The sequence below is a fragment of the Garra rufa genome, chromosome 1 (genome assembly GCF_049309525.1).
Source record: "Garra rufa chromosome 1, GarRuf1.0, whole genome shotgun sequence".
Classification (NCBI taxonomy): Eukaryota; Metazoa; Chordata; class Actinopteri; order Cypriniformes; family Cyprinidae; genus Garra; species Garra rufa.
Window position 1 is genome coordinate 10,918,944 of NC_133361.1, and position 13,663 is coordinate 10,932,606.

Consider the following 13,663-nt stretch of genomic DNA (forward strand, 5'->3'; position numbering starts at 1 on the left):
GAAATATCTGAAGTAAAAAAAAAAAATCTGAAGAAATTTTCATTAGTGCTCTAATAGCTTTGACATCTTAAACTGCATATTTGATTTACCTTTATAAAGGCCTTTTTTTTTTTTTTTACTTTTGAAATGTATGCGTTTCCTTTGAAATTTATTTTATGAATTTATCAATCAATTCTAAATGGCTGTTAGCAGTGAGATTACATAATTTACACTGGAAAGTTAAAAGTGAGATTAATGTTTTAAATACATGTATTGATTTATAAATATATGAATTAGAAATGTTGGGTGTGGAGGCATACTTTTAAACACACTAAACTACCAGCAGGTGGCGGGAAGTCACTTCATGAGCGAGTTATTTCAACTGATTCGAGCAAAACGCTGAATCAGAGCAATGCTTCTGCTGCGATCCTTGCTTGGAACTATTTTCGTTGGTGAAACAGAACAAAACAGTGGAAATATTTTGTCTAATATGTAAGTAACTCCTTGACTAACTACTTGTTTATTGAGCTAAAATTAATGTAACATTTGTAATTGTGAGAATATTCAGCAAAAAGCTCACTTGATATATTACTGAACTATATCATGTTATAAATAAACTAACGTTATACATTTTAAATTTTTACCTCAGTGTGTTTCTTTAGAGTGCTGTTACATTCATTTGTTTTAAAGTATGTCACAAATAGACCAGAAATACACTATCAATTATCAATTTCTGTTTACGTTGAATGTATTAAAATATAAATCTTTCTTGCCTTTCGATGCTTCGCTAGTTGTTTTTGTCACTTCAGTTTTAATCAGGCGGTTTGTTCGGTCGGGCAAGTAAAAAAAAAAAAAAAAACATTTTAAAAGTATTTCGAAGGCTGGCGGTCAGCTAGCTCGACCTATATTTATTATTATTATTATTGAGAACATTATATACAGAAAAAGGTAGTTTGACCTGTATTCTGCTACTGCGACTCTGTCTGAAGACGCAGTAACTTCCACAGAGGGAGGAAAAAAAATCTACAGTTGTTAGCAACTGGCCTTAGCCAAGCCTCCAGTTTTTTTCAAGCTAAGTATCGCTAAACTTGCACTTCCCCAAAGCTAAAAAAGTTAAATCCATTTTACTTCTGCGGTACAATACGAGAGAGACTCGCGCCAATAACATAAAGCTGATTGGCTATTAAATGTTGGTCTCATTTGTAGTTTAAATACAGCAAATTATATTTGGAATAGTGAAATAAAGAACTACAAGACCACGGAAACAACAAAAAGAGAATTTAAATGAGCATTAGAGGTAGTGTTACATGGACATCAGAAAAATAAGACCTGTGTTAAATTATTTAAGACCTAGAACAGCGAATTTAAGACTTCTTAAGGCCTACAATTTTGATTTTTAAATTTTAGACTTTTTAAGACCCCGCGGAAACCCTGGTGGGTGATATTGCCACATGTAGAAACGGTTGGCGAGATTCAACTAGCTTGATAATATTTATATAGCAATAATAAATTGTAAGTAAATTTCTCCAGCACCAAAAGTAGAACAGTTAACATTAGACCTTAACAATACTACTTTCGTAATTTGGCCAGAGGGCCTGTTTAATACTGGGTTCATATATTCATTCTTACTCACAAAAGAAGCAAATAAGGATCAGTTACAAAAGCTACGTGACAGTATATCTTGCATCTGCATTTGCTAAATACAGTGGAAGAATAAGTCATTTTAAAAACAACAACGAAGAACAAGCTCAAAATAAATCTCTCTCTTAAAAAGAGAGAGATTTTTAGTTTCCCAAACAAGAACAGTCGGTAAAAACTTTTCTTAGTGAAATACAAGTGATACATATGCATTATAAGACAATCAAACGTAATATATAACTCATAAGAAAGCAGAATGATATCATTTATATAATGAAGCACAATTCTGTACTTTGATACAACTTTTTGACATTGTTCTTTGGGGATGAACTCCATCTTTGGGTTGATCCGAATCTCGCATCAATGCATTGCTTGTGCATTATTGTGTCTTATTTGGCCAGGATCAGATTTGAAAGTGCTGGATCTGAAGATGATCTACTTATTGTGCTGTTTTTTTGTATGATTGTGTAGAGAAGAAGAATGACTGAAACACTTCCCACATTCAGTGCAGTGATACGGTTTTTCTCCGGTGTGGACCCGCTCGTGTTTTTTCAGCTGTCCCGAATTACTGAATCTAACATCACAGTGCAAACACATATAAGGTTTCTCTCCAGTGTGGATCCTCTCATGTATTTTCAGGTCTCCTGAATGATTGAATCTCTTGTCGCAGTGTGAACACTTGTAAGGTTTTTCTCCAGTGTGGATCCTCTGGTGCTGTTTTAAACACTTTGCTGTAGTAAAAGTCTTTTCACACTCAAAGCACATGTAGTCTCTCACACCAGTGTGTATTTTCTGATGTTCTTTTAAATTTGTTAGCTGTGAAAATCTCTTTCCACAAAAACAACATGAATATGGCTTCTCCTGTGTATGAACTCTCAGGTGTTTCTTCAGCACTGAAGCCCACAAAAACACTTTGCCGCATTGATCGCAAGTGTGCTGCTTCTCTCTAGTGTGGATGTTCATGTGCTCCTTAAGGGTTGCTGAGCGTACAAAACTCTTCCCGCACTGATCACACGTGTACAGTTTCTCTCCGGTGTGCATCCTCTCATGTGCTTTCAGGTATTCAGACTGAGTGAATCTCTTGTCACAGTGCGAACACTTGTATGGTTTTTCTCCACTGTGGATGTTCATGTGTATTTTAAGGTTTACTTTTTCTCTGAAACTCTTGCCGCACTGATCACATGTGTATGGTTTCTCTCCAGTGTGGATCCTCTCATGTCTTTTCAGACTTGTTGAACCACTGAATCTCTTGTCGCAGTGTGAACACTTATAAGGTTTTTCTCCAGAGTGGACCCTCTCATGCAGTTTTAAATACTTTGCTGAAGTAAAAGTCTTTTCACACTCAAAGCACATGTAGTTTCTCACACCAGTGTGTATTTTCTGATGCTCATTCAAATTTCGTTGATAAGAAAATCTCTTTCCACACAAAAAACATGAATGTGGCTTCTCATTTGTATGAACAATCAGGTGTTTCTTCAGGATTGAAGCCCATACAAATGTTTTGCCGCATTGATCACACGCGTATGGTTTCTCTCCAGTGTGGATCTTCATGTGTTTCTTAAGGTTTGCTGATTGTGTGAAACTCTTCCCACATTGATCACAAGTGAAAGGTTTCTCTCCAGTATGAACTCTCTTATGCTCTGTAACACTTCTTTTTAGTGTGAAACTCTTTCCACATTGATCACATGTGTACGGTTTCTCTCCAGTGTGAATCCTCTTGTGTCTTTTCAGGTCTCCTGAATTACTGAATCTCTTGTCACAGTGCGAACACCAGAACGGTTTCTCTCCAGTATGAATTCGCATGTGAATATCAAGACTATATTTGCATGTCAAACTCTTTCCACATTGAGTGCAGGTGAAAGATTTCTTGGCTCTTCTTTTCTTTAAATCTTTCTGTTTGGTTTGAGAGCAACTCGACGGTTTTTCCTCAGTTCTCAAATGATTTTTCTCATCAACTTCACTCAATGCTTCAATCTCCTCGTTTTTTTCGATCAACTCTGAAATAAAAGTTAAAAATGGTTTATTTTCATTGACTCATAGAATAAATAAATAAATGTGAATAGACAAACACCCCACAGATCATTTAATGTCACTTTAAAAAAAAAAAAAAAGCCTGTTTTGAGTGGAAGCAGAAACAGCATTGTAATTTGCTTTAACTTTTTTGAACTGTATGAATGGTTATTTTAGGTTCAAGTGCGTGTAAACAAGCAGCTTGTTTAAAACAAGTCGAGATTTTTAGAGCTGTTCGATTCAGAAATTTTTGGAATCGATTCCGATTCCTGGTTTTGGAATCGATTCCTCACAGTTGTTTCCGATTCCTTTTTCGATTCTTTTTTTTTAAGATTGGAGGAAGCAAATTTTGCGAGGATGTAAAGATCGTAGAAAGTAAAAAAAAAAAAAAGAAAAAAAAAATTGTGAAAAAAAATAAAAAAATAATAATAATAATAATAATAATAATAATTATAATAATAATACGATTTTTTTGTCGGTCTGACTGATTTTAAATTGTAATTTTGTCTGCATTGCCCATAAAATTAGTCATAACCCAGAGCTCGGCAGTGGACATTCATTTATTGCATGAATAAAACAAGACATGACATGTCTAAAGTGACAAAATTATCAAACTATATACTGAAACAAAACAAACTGAACTTTAACAACACTGATATAAGAGCTTGTGGCGTAGCTGTCAATCAGATTCGCTCTCTGCGTTTTCTTTCATTTGCTGATAAAACGGTTAAAAACATGATTTCTTTAAAATGCAAATAATATCAAGACCATCAATCATGTCATGATCTATTCTGTCGTGCAGCACTCAAAATTGTGGACAACATGAGCCAATTCCCCCGTAAAAAAAACCTTCAGAATTGTTTTTTGAACTGGCTCATTTAAATAATCTATCCAAACGATTTTTTTTTCGTGGAAACAAATCAGCTTTTAACTATTAGCAAGCAAGAGGCAAATTGCATGCATCCTTAAACTCAGACAAGTTTAGAAATGACTCTTTTTCACTGGAGAGTGGAGACCAAGATATGCAGCTTTCATGGGATGCAGCCTTCCGTTTGAGGGACCTAATAATAAGTTTTGCTGAACTGAAAACGGCTCTGAATGGGGATCGATTCCAAACGTTGGAATCGACTCTCGATTCCCAATGCCTCGGAATCGAGAAATCGATTCTTTTTGGAGTCGATTCCAAGCCCTAGAGATTTGCGCTGTGTTCGAAAATCTCAGAATCGATGCCGTATCATATCCCCTATTAAACAGTGGGGAAAGAAATTGTATATTAGATTGGTGTATTAGCAGTTTAGCGGCATAATACACAGTACCTTTACTGCTGTCTATACTGTTAATATAACCAAAACTCTAAAATAAAAGCAGAAAATCACTTACTGCTCTAGACTTACTGCTATAGCTGTAACGAGATGAAATGTCTTACTTGAATGCTGCTTTTTAATGCTCTGGCATGAAGATAAATATGTTGAATTGTGTGCAGCTCTCTCCGGGCGGGGTGTCTGCTAATACGGCTGTGTGCGTCAACAATCATGGGTGGGGTTTTTCAGATTCACTGAGACGTTGTTTATGATTTATGGGGAATTAAAGAAAATAAAAAGAAGCGGGTGGATTTGTATCATTATAGAGTGGTTGTGTACACACACTGCAAACACACATTTATGTTTGAACAACATGTAAAAGAGAATTTTGCATAATAGATGCCTTTAAAAAGTTAAAAATGCCCACCACCAAACCTCTACGATTTCAGATACTTTGTGCTCTATATTGATAGTATGACATTCTATCATTGAATTAAAGCTGTACATTGAGAAAACTGTCAATATTTATACAGACTCATTTCGTTAAAAAACGAAATTCATACAGATTATGTAAGTTTTAGTATTGCTTTACCTAGGACATATCATCAGACTCTAGCAAACCACCACTTGGATACTTCAATTTAATCCGTGCCATTATTTATACCATTTATAAGTACTTCTGATACTAAAGTAGTTTTAATATCAGTGAGCATCTTTAACACTTACTAAAGTAAATTTCCATGAGAATTTATATACACTTACTTGAGTGTAATGATTGGTTAGGCTTTGTTACACTGACTGACTACAAATATACAATCTGATGAAATTCTTTCAAGTTTTATAACCTTAATGTTTCACAGCATCATTAATGAAGAGTCAGGAATAAACACCAACCTCTTTCTTCGTCAGTGTCTTCATGCTTCACTCTGAAGGGTTCTGGATCACTCGTGTTCTCATTGTAATCTTCATTAGCCTCCATCTTTACAGGTTTCTGTTCTTCCTGCTGCTCTGAATTCATGTTTTCACTTGTAAAGTATTTGTAATGCTTTGAAAATGTCGCAAATCGTTAGTTTTGAAAAGCAGATAGGAGCGCATCTCTTCTTCTTCTTCTTCTTCTTCTTCTTCTTCTTCTTCTTCTTCTTCTTGGCGTTTTGACAGTTTGGGAAAAACTAAAAGGTGTATTTTCGCCACCTAATGGTCTGCAGTGTGACGCGCACACAGTTTAGCACTGGACAAATGATGATAATTTGAACAACGAGGCAAACAGGACAATTGACCTTATGCACGGAGCATTCATTAGAACTTCCGCATAAAGATAAGCCAGCTCGTAAACTTCCGCTGAAGCTCATATTCTATATTAGGTGGACACTATTGAGACTCATCTACTGCCTCGTTCTTATCAGAAACTGAGAAAAATTATAATTGCAACATTATAAACAATGTTAGCGGCATGAACATTCAGATTAATATTATTTAACAACATATAATTTAAATGCGGAGCCTGGCAATCCCCTACTCTCTGTATCTGCATAGTTGTACATTTACTGACAGCTAAACACTATCATAACGTTTTTAAGCTAACGTTAACTAGCGATACTTCTCTTCAAGGACATCTTAATCGTATTCTAGATAATCACTAACTTGCCTTCATAGTCATGAACACATTTTTAAAATCTTGCAATATTTTAAAGCCTTTTTTATTTTCTAACTCTACAGCTGTGAAATAAAATGTACTTCAGGGACTCACTTTTCATTCATAAAAACGGCATCGGCAAAAAAAAAATGGCTTTTCAAGTTTTCACTGAAAACAACGTCTATTTATGGAATTACTCATATAACCAATAGATGGCAGCAGAGGATTATTTATTGTGAAGCTGACTTAAAATCCCTATATGTTTTTCAAGACGACTTGCTTTTTGATTTATTATAAAATTACTAGTATAATAAATTGTAGTATTATTGATGGTATAATAATTAAATAATGCACTCAATATGAATCAATATGAATTTGAAATATTTTATAAAATTTAATAACTACATCTTTTAAGTTTTATCTTGAACTGTAAAAGCTATTTAATAGCCTATATAACCAACACGAACTTGCTACCGCTGTAGTTCTGTTACTGTGAAATTAGTCTGAATCATTTAAGCTCTTTTTTTGACATCAACTTGTCATTTGTTTGGTCCGGTTATTACTGTCAATCATAGCAATGACTCACGCATATTTAGCCGATCTACTCGCGTATTTTTTTAAACTGGCATTTTTCATTCTTGAAACGGTGTACATGGACGTTCGGTCCTCTTAGACAAACAACACTTTTCTTTGATTGTGAATGTATTATGTAGAGAAAACGAACAAAGTGCGCTCATATTACGCCACAGTACAGTTGACCGGAAATGACTTAGCTGGTTTGAGTAAACAAGGAAGTAATTCGAGCATATGGTCAATTCTAGCAGCACACAGAGACAGAGAACACAGGGAAAACAAGCCACTTCCAGCTAACAAAATTACGTAACTGTTACGTTGTGTGTTAGCAGGGTTGCATTTTCAATATCACATGTATGTGAGAAAAAAAAAAAAACGTAATGGCTAATGGTGTACTGTAAACTATACAATCCTCTTGGTCCACATTTATTTTTTAGATAATAATCAACAAGTTGTAAACAAATATGTTGAATTAGGTTTTATTTATTTTCTCTTAATGAAATAACCTACTTTTGTTAATAGCTGTGTCATAAAATGTTGTTTTAATTAAAGATGTATTCAAATGTTTCAAAACGATCTGCTTTACATAGATCCATAAAATATGGCTAAACCATTATATTATTCTGCTCGAGCAGCAGATGGCAATGTCACTTTGTAAAGAAACAATTTTAAATTTTTTCCTCAGTAAAACGCGTTTTTAAAGTTTGCTTTTTAGTTACCCTGCTGAAAAATAACAATGTTTTGAGTACCCTGGTGAAAAAAAACAGCTAAAACCAGCCTAGGCTGGTTTTAGCTGTTTTTTCACCAGGGTACTCAAAACATTGTTATTGTGTAAATGGACAACCAAAACGCTTAACGTTTTTAGTTGAAAACTGTGTTGTGTAAATGGATTAATGTACATGTGGCCTAAAGAAATGAAGATGCATTACAATTAGATAATCGATATTGTCAAATCAGCCTCAATCTCTGACTAGATTCCTGATCACGCCTTTTGTGACTTGTTTTTGTGGCTTATTTCTACTCAAAATATACATCTTTATTCATCCAATATTACAACTTTAATCTCTGAATTGTATACGCTTTACTCTCACGACATCATGAATTTATAATGTGGCCCTGTAACCACAATCTAAAAGAAATGCAATATTTGAGCACTCGTTCGTGTGAATGTGTTTCAGATCATTGGCTCATTAGCACACTGGAAGAGTTGAGATACTACTTGGTTTTTATGGGGTTTCTGTTGCTGCCGATTAGTTTATAGAGTCCAGAGTGAATGGTTCTGATGTTACTGATAGTAAGATCTCCGGTTCTATCGTCCAGCATCAGCTTGCTCCTGAATCTCCCCATTAGCACCCAAAAAATGTAGATGATCTTCTGGTCCCTCCGTCTAAACCAGCATCCATGCTTCAAAACCGACCTAAGTAGCATTTATTTTCAACAGAGAAAACTAAGTGATGGGCTCATTTATTTAGCAAGCAGGAGTAGAAGGCAAGTAGCTTGCCCAACTACAGTTTCAGAGAACTGAACTTTAAAATGAAATGAACAAACAAGTGACTCAAAATAATTAAAGAATGTTCTGACAAGTCCAGTCAGATCCTGTGATTGTGAATCAGAGCCAAAACTCTGCAGAAACAGAAATTAAAAACTCTAAAACGATCCCCACTATAGAACCTGAAGAAAGATCTGTATCTGGGACAGCTATAAAGAGTAAAAGTGAAGGTGGACGTCATTGTAATAATCTGTAATTAATGTAACGGTTAAGCAATGGAAATGATTTGGCCCAACGGTGGAAGAGCATCTGATGTTACAGTGAAAGACTTGAGATACTCACCAAATGTCTTTGTTGTAGTCTTTTCTCTAGAGATGGTGAGTTTATATTGTCCCGACTGAAAGCAATTATTTGGTATCATGAGTATGAAGACAGGGGTATTGAAAATTTGGTAAATTTCATTATCCTGAAAGGCAAATTATTCATTCAGAAATGTTGATTGTCCAAATTTCCTTATTTATAAGTTTTTCTATAATAAATGTGACCCTGGACCACCAGTCTCAAGTCTCTGGGGTATATTTGTAACAATAGCCAAAAATACATTGCATGGGTCAAAATTTTAGATTTTTTTTATGCCAAAAATTATTAAGAAATTAAGTAAAGTTCATGTTCCATGAAGATTTTTTTCGTAAAATGCCTACTGTAAACATATCAAAATGTAATTTTTGATTTGTAAAATGCATTGTTAAGAACCTAATTTGGACAACTTTAAAGGTGATTGTCTCAGTCTTTTAGATTTTTTGCATCCTCAGATTTATGATTTCAAATAGATGTATCTCAGCCAAATATGGTCCTTTCCTAACAAACCATACATCAATAGAAAGCTTATTTATTGATGTATAAATCTCAGTTTTGTAAAATTTAACCATATGACTGGTTTTGTGGTCCAGGGTCACAAATGTACTTTTTTAAGTTGTAAAAAATAAAAATATTGTTTAAGTTATATGAGCGACTTAATTGTGAATGTCTGTTATTTGTTTATTTTCTTTGGACCTTCGGTCTTTGGTGCCTGTTTAAGTAAAGTAGTTTGCATGTTCTTTAATAATAATAATAATAATACTAATAATAATAATAATAATAATAATAATAATAATAATAATAATAATAATAATAATAGTTCTTCGGCTATTTTGAAAGCACTGGCTCATACTGGCCATGGAAAAGCGACACATTGTTCATTTGTTGGCCAGAGGAGAACATGCCCTCGACTGAGCCTGAGCTGGTTTCTTCTGATGAAGTTTGGGTTCTTTGCCTCTGTTGGCTTTGACTTGCTTAGGTTGGGACAGGCAATACTGAACAATATTTTCATTTTTTTTTTTTTTTTTTTTTTCATTGTTTGTGTTTGTTGTTTGTTCGTTTTACATTATTCTGGGAATATCTCAGGGTATGCAGCCAACACATTATCCTCTGTTTTTGCTAATAGTGTAGAAGTTAAGCAGAGCTGACTTTGCCAGATGAAGGAGCGTCTCGCTGCAGCCTGCGGTGGACATCCAACCCCGCCCACATCCAAGTGTGACGCCAGACGCTACGCCCATGTTCAAACACGTCACACATCCAACATATTAAATAGTATTAACACATATTAAAATAGTGATAATATGATTAGCAATGTTCACATTTGTGGACATGTCTTTAGAGAATTAGATGAAAATGAAAATATGCTAAATGTTACTTTTACAATAACAAAACTTAATTGTCCGTCTAAATCTGATCTTGTCTAAGCTATGTCAAAATCGATTATAATAAACGTGAATTTATGTCATTACACAAACAAATAGGGTAAGGTTTAAATGTTTTATTACCAATTACCATTTTCCTAACTTTAATCAACCAAAACAAGCGTTTTAATGTAATTAGTTCCATATGAAAGATGACCTAGGTTTAATTTGTATTATTTAATACAAACTGTTTTGTTTACATCCCCGATACAACATACTTCCGCCATTCTTGCACATGCGTACAACATCGGGATTCTTTTTTTTTAATTATTTTATTAAAGAATAATTGGACATTACAAAAATATTGAAATAGAAATCCAGATACACAAAATACAAGCTTAATCTGTATACAGTAATACAGTATGTAATAAGAGTCGGAAAAAATAATAATAAAAAAATTAAAAATAAACTAATACCATAGAGAGAAAAAATAAATAAATAAACGTATAAATAAAAAGTAAATAAATAAACAAAAACTAAATTAAAACCTAGAAACAACTAAACAATAGTTCAAATTTTCTTCTTTTTCCCTTACATATACAAAAATTACATTGTGGGAGCATAACCAGAAAAAAAGTTCTCCGTGAAATATAACAACAAATGTATTCATTTGTTTTAAAGACTTTTAAAAAACTTCTATTTCTGATAAAAAAATAAATTACATTTTGGTATGCATTTCGCAAATTTCTGTTTATGAATATAATATTTGCCTTGCAAAATGTAAAAGTTAACAACGTACTCAATCATTTTACTTTTATGAGAATAAGTACAGATAACATCTTTTAAAGAAAGCATATTAACATTTCTTTGCAGAAATAGAAACATCGGGCCAAAAACTAAGAGACAATTCACAATTATAAAACAAATGACACAAGTCTTCCTCATGTGTGTTACAGAAACTGCAGGTATTATCAATGTCCATGAATTTAGAAAGAGCTACTTTACATGGATAAATTTCGTGAAGTAGGCTACTATTTTGAAATGCACCGCTTTAAGGCTACAGATGGGGAGGGGAGTCACACGATGACGCATTGACGTGGGCGTGGTGTCTGACATCACACCTGGATGTGGGCGGGGTTGGATGTCCACCGCAGGCTGCAGCGAGCCCTACTTGAAGGAGAAGCCCCTGGCTGCGTCCGAAATCGCCTACTTCTCTACTATTTAGTAGGGAAAAGCAGTAGGCGAGCAAATAAGTATGTCCGAATCCTAAGTATTTATAAAAGAGTAGGCGAGAATGAGTAGGCGAATGCACTAATTCTCGCGAGATTCGGGCGTACGTCTACTTAAAGTGCGTCCGAATATGCCTACTTAACTACTATATAGTAGGAAAAAAAGAGTACGTGAAGAAAGAAGTACGTCCGAAACCTCAGTATTCAAAAAAGAGTAGGCGAGAAATCCCCGGATGTCCTACTGTTTCAGCCCAGATCCTGAAGTCTTCATCGATGGATACTTTTCAATCCCAGGAGTCCACAGGAGGCCAAAACGTCATCATCGAACGTGATTGAGAACCACGGCGAGGGTGTTTACAAATGTGAGTATTACATCCAAAACACGGTTCCCTGTCCTAAAAATCATATTTGTTGAGCTACTTAATCGTAAACTGTTGATTTGCACAAGGTGCCAAGATGTTATACAGTATGCTATGGTTAGTATATTTGTGATTTCGCTGTTAAAACATGTTTTATGACGTATAGCGAACATTAAGCTTCAGGTAGCACACGCACGTCTTTAAAAGCGGATTTACATAAAACATATACATTTTAAAGACGTTTAATAAATGTCTATTTAACAAATGACAGGAAAATGTTCTAGACTAGAGCAACACAAAACACAAAACATCTGAGTGAGTGATGGACGTTATGTGAGAATTCACTGTCACTGCTTTACATTAATGTAAGTAATGTAAATAAACACATATACATATAGTAGGCCTAACTGAACTTCAAATTCATTTCAAATAGAGCTAACAGAACTTTTCTGATTCTTGATTTATGTGCCTTTGTTGCAGATGTTTTGTGGTGGAGCAGGACCTGAAAGGAAAGGTGACTGCAGCATTTTTGGGGAAAAGTAAAATCCGAAACTTAATATAAAGATTGATCATTTTGTAACTTCCAATACAGAGATCTAATGACACTGTGCTGTTAAAATGACAGTTTTTGTATTATTTTTGTGCATCTTTGTATGATCTGAAATGTCTGCAGACTGGTGTGTGCAGTGACAAAGGAGAAATCCACAGCAGCATCCTGGAAATGAGACCCTCCATCACTCCACCTGCCCTTTGCCTCATCTGGACCAGATGTTGCTGCGGTCTCTTCATCAAAAAGACTAGAAGACCAATATGTTTAATAAAGCTTTGTTCCATGTGTATTTATTTATATTCATGGTTACTTTTATTATTTTACTAATTTATTCATGTTTCCTGATGTTGTCAGTAAATAAAATATAACATTTTCATAAGCCTATGCATTTATTCATTACTTCATTGAAAAAAACAACAACATTATGCTTGTTTAACTAAAAATATCATTAATTATTAGTCAGCATTTATCATTATTATTGTTGGTACGTGTTGGAGTGGGCTAGCAATGCATTCTAAAGTTATTTTAATTTCTAAATAGTAATACTTAAATTTTTCGAGTGTAAAATCAACAGTCTTCTCCAAAGGTAAGATCTTTGAGCAACTGATCGACGTCTCTTTTGTGCAGATGTTGTAAACATGGAGGAGAGCGTACTGGGTAGGGTTGTCATGTTACTGATGCCATGAGGTGTCGCTGTCGCTCCAATTTTTGTATTATTATTACTTCAGAATTTATAATTCCATACAAACTCAGGGAAAGACTTAAGTATCTTTAACAAAGAACAATCATGACAGAAAACATAACTATAAAAGGTTTGCGTACATAGTACAAGATTAGATACAGAAAAAAATATTAAATATATTTGAATATTCATAAAATCGCAATGAATTAAAAATTGCCTTTGTTTTTGTTATTTATTTATTATTATTTTAAGTTTCAGGGATGAAAGGACAGAAATTCAGCAAGAAAAAGGAAAACAAATCAGATCTAAGCTAGTTTTGCACAATTTTGCCCATTAACATATTCAAGACAACAAATTTGGGGGTTTTAGTCATTTTAGTATTGTTAAAAATATAAAAACTTCAATCAATCCAAAATAAGCAAATTTCATCAACATCAAAATGTTTACAGATAGATGAATTAAATCCGTCGCTCATATCATTTCATGTTGCGCTTGTTATAAC

General features: G+C 34.1%; 2 protein-coding genes and 1 long non-coding RNA gene across 4 annotated transcripts in view; 1 reads left to right on the plus strand and 2 right to left on the minus strand.

Moving 5' to 3' along the window:
- LOC141330426 (uncharacterized) overlaps window positions 1-13,663 on the minus strand; it is a 392,843-nt gene that overhangs the window by 265,597 nt on the left and 113,583 nt on the right. The window lies entirely within an intron of this gene.
- The window catches only part of LOC141346563 (uncharacterized), a 48,639-nt gene continuing 36,528 nt past the window's right edge, over window positions 1,553-13,663 (minus strand). Inside the window, 2 exon segments of the mRNA XM_073851507.1 lie at window positions 1,553-3,614; window positions 5,823-5,992. Of these exon segments, the coding sequence (XP_073707608.1) occupies window positions 2,053-3,614; window positions 5,823-5,992 (1,732 nt within the window). The 3' untranslated portion in view covers window positions 1,553-2,052.
- Window positions 11,830-12,753, plus strand: LOC141330571 (uncharacterized). Of its 2 annotated transcripts, none has more exons than XR_012355193.1 (3): window positions 11,830-11,932; window positions 12,410-12,443; window positions 12,603-12,753. It is a non-coding gene; the product is annotated as an uncharacterized lncRNA (long non-coding RNA). The 2 variants fall into 2 exon arrangements; XR_012355194.1 differs by lacking the exon at window positions 11,830-11,932 and adding an exon at window positions 12,101-12,294.